The sequence below is a fragment of the Curcuma longa genome, unplaced genomic scaffold, assembly GCF_044706935.1.
Source record: "Curcuma longa cultivar G26 ecotype Majalengka, Jawa Barat unplaced genomic scaffold, ITB_CL_G26_1.1 contig_22853, whole genome shotgun sequence".
NCBI classification, from domain to species: domain Eukaryota; kingdom Viridiplantae; phylum Streptophyta; class Magnoliopsida; order Zingiberales; family Zingiberaceae; genus Curcuma; species Curcuma longa.
In genome coordinates, this window is record NW_027432022.1 from 6229 (window position 1) to 8540 (window position 2312).

General features: G+C 42.7%; 1 protein-coding gene across 1 annotated transcript; it reads left to right on the plus strand.

Moving 5' to 3' along the window:
• The first annotated feature begins 310 nt into the window (after positions 1-310).
• LOC141817993 (putative disease resistance protein RGA3) lies at positions 311-2185 on the plus strand. The gene is given in 2 exon segments (XM_074705597.1): positions 311-2096; positions 2098-2185. Coding segments are annotated over 2 exon segments (1764 nt in total). The 5' UTR covers positions 311-359; the 3' UTR covers positions 2125-2185.
• Positions 2186-2312: the final 127 nt, after the last annotated feature.

A 2312-nucleotide genomic window follows, 5' to 3' on the forward strand; every position in this document is an offset into this window, starting at 1 on the left:
TTATAAAATTTTCACATAAAAGCTGTTACGAAACCGTCCGATCAGAACTCCGGCGTGCTTCAATCCATGCTGTAGATTAATATATATGTAAACTGAGCGGTCCAGATTAATATCAATCCGTGCTTTCCACAAATGATAGAACTATAAAAATCATAATAATTAAATTTACATACAATCTCCAGGATAAATGCAGGTTTGTGTGGAGGAGAAAAGTATCTTGACTTGCAAGTCGCATCCAAGTCAAGAAGACTGACTATATGCTTTGCTTTCCTCTCCATTCTTTTCTCACGCTTTGTTTGTAAACTTCTCCTCTTTGTTTCCCAAAGAAGAAGGAAGCATCAAACAGCTAGCTAGCAATCATGATTGGGTGGTCCGCGCTGACAGTCTTGGGATGGCTCGCGGAGAGCTTCATGGTTGCCTTGATCGGAAAGGCCGTCGATCGTGCTGTTCAACAGTTCGGTGAGCAGCATGGAGTTGAAGATGACCTCAAGAAGCTGAAGGATTCTCTCGCCAACGCCATGTTGAAAATCAGCACCATCGAGAACTTGTGGCTAAAAGATGAGGGCCTGCAGCAGAGATTGAAGGAGTTGCTGATAGGCCTCAAGGATGCTGCTTACGATGCTGATGACTTATTGGATGAATTCCAATACAGAATTCTGAAGCAGCAGATCGAGCAACAAGGAGATGAGGCTGGTAGCCGAGCATCGTCTTCCTCCTCCTACTCCACTCCCCCTCCGAGCAAAAAGATAAAAACTTCATTATCTAGTTACACCAGTGGCCTTTTCGGAAAAGGGGATGACGGTGATGATAATGATGTCCAGAGAATGAGGGAAATAAAGGGGAGGCTAGATGACAACTCAGATGCTCTTGAGAAAATTTACAGTTCGCTAGGCGCAGAAGATGACAGAGGAAAGAAACAATTGGTGTCCTCGGCGAGCCGGCAAACGAGCTCCTTTTCGACTGAACCTCAATTGTTTGGCAGAGACAAAGAGCTGCAAGAACTCAAGGATTTGTTGTTGGAACCAGAAGTTGCATCTAAATTTGGTCAAAGTGGATTCTCTGTTTTGTCTATCGCTGGTATTGGAGGGATTGGGAAAACCACTCTTGTTCAGGCAGCCTTCAATGACAGCATCGTGAAAGAATACTTTGAGCTCAGAATTTGGGTCTGTGTTTCTGAAAATTTCTGCACAGATAGGTTGGCCAGAGAGATTATAGAGTATGCAACCAAGGTGAAGTGTGATCTCACGAATTTCGCTGCTCTTCAAGAGGTTCTCAAAAAGAAGATCACGCCAAAGAGATTTCTTCTTGTATTGGATGATGTGTGGAACGAGGACAGGCACAAATGGGAGACCCTCTGTGCACCATTGAGGTCTGGAAAGCCTGGTAGCAAAATACTGGTAACAACTCGCTCTAGGAAGATTGCTGACATGGTTAGTGATGTGGATGCCATTCATCTGGAAGGTCTGGATGAGGAGAACTTCTGGGAATTTTTCAAGAAATGTGCATTTGGTTCTTTGAAAAGTGGAGTTCATCATCCTCATTTGGAGGCCATGGCGAAGGAGATGATTTGCAAGTTAAAGGGATTGCCGCTTGCAGCAAAGACTCTAGGAGGGTTGTTGAGCATGAAGTTGGATGAGCAGTACTGGAAAAGCATTTTAGATAGCAAAATATGGCAGCTTCCCCAGGAAGAAAATGGGATTATGCCGGCGCTACAACTGAGCTATCAATATCTTCCTCCTCATCTTAAGCAGTGCTTTGCATTTTTCTCCTTGTTTCCTAAAGATTATATATTTTCTGAGTCTAAGTTGATCAAAATTTGGATAGCAGAAGGATTCATAGTGCCTCAAGGAAGTACCAGATTGGAGGAGCTAGGAAGCAACTACTTTCATGAGTTAGTTAACAGGTCATTCATTCAAAAGGCAGAGGATGGATTCTTTAACATACATGACCTCATACATGATCTTGCAGAACTCATATCTGTGGGCGAGTCTTACAGGATTGAAGAAGGCAAGTCCCATGAAATTCCTAGCACGATTCGTCATCTTTCAGTGCACGAAGAGCAAGAAGGTATGCAGACAAAAATCTTAACAGAATTCTCTCATTACAATAAATTACGAACGCTGATGTTTTTGTCATCAAGATACACTAGCAAGCGTTTTATTCTTGATTGTGGTGTTTTGGAAAAATTAAAAAGGATTCGTGTTCTTGTCTTGAGGAATTGTCCCTTGGAAGAGCTGCCTGATAGTATTGGCAAGTTGATACATCTCCGCTTTCTTGATTTATCCCACAATGACAACATTAGAAGGTTGCCT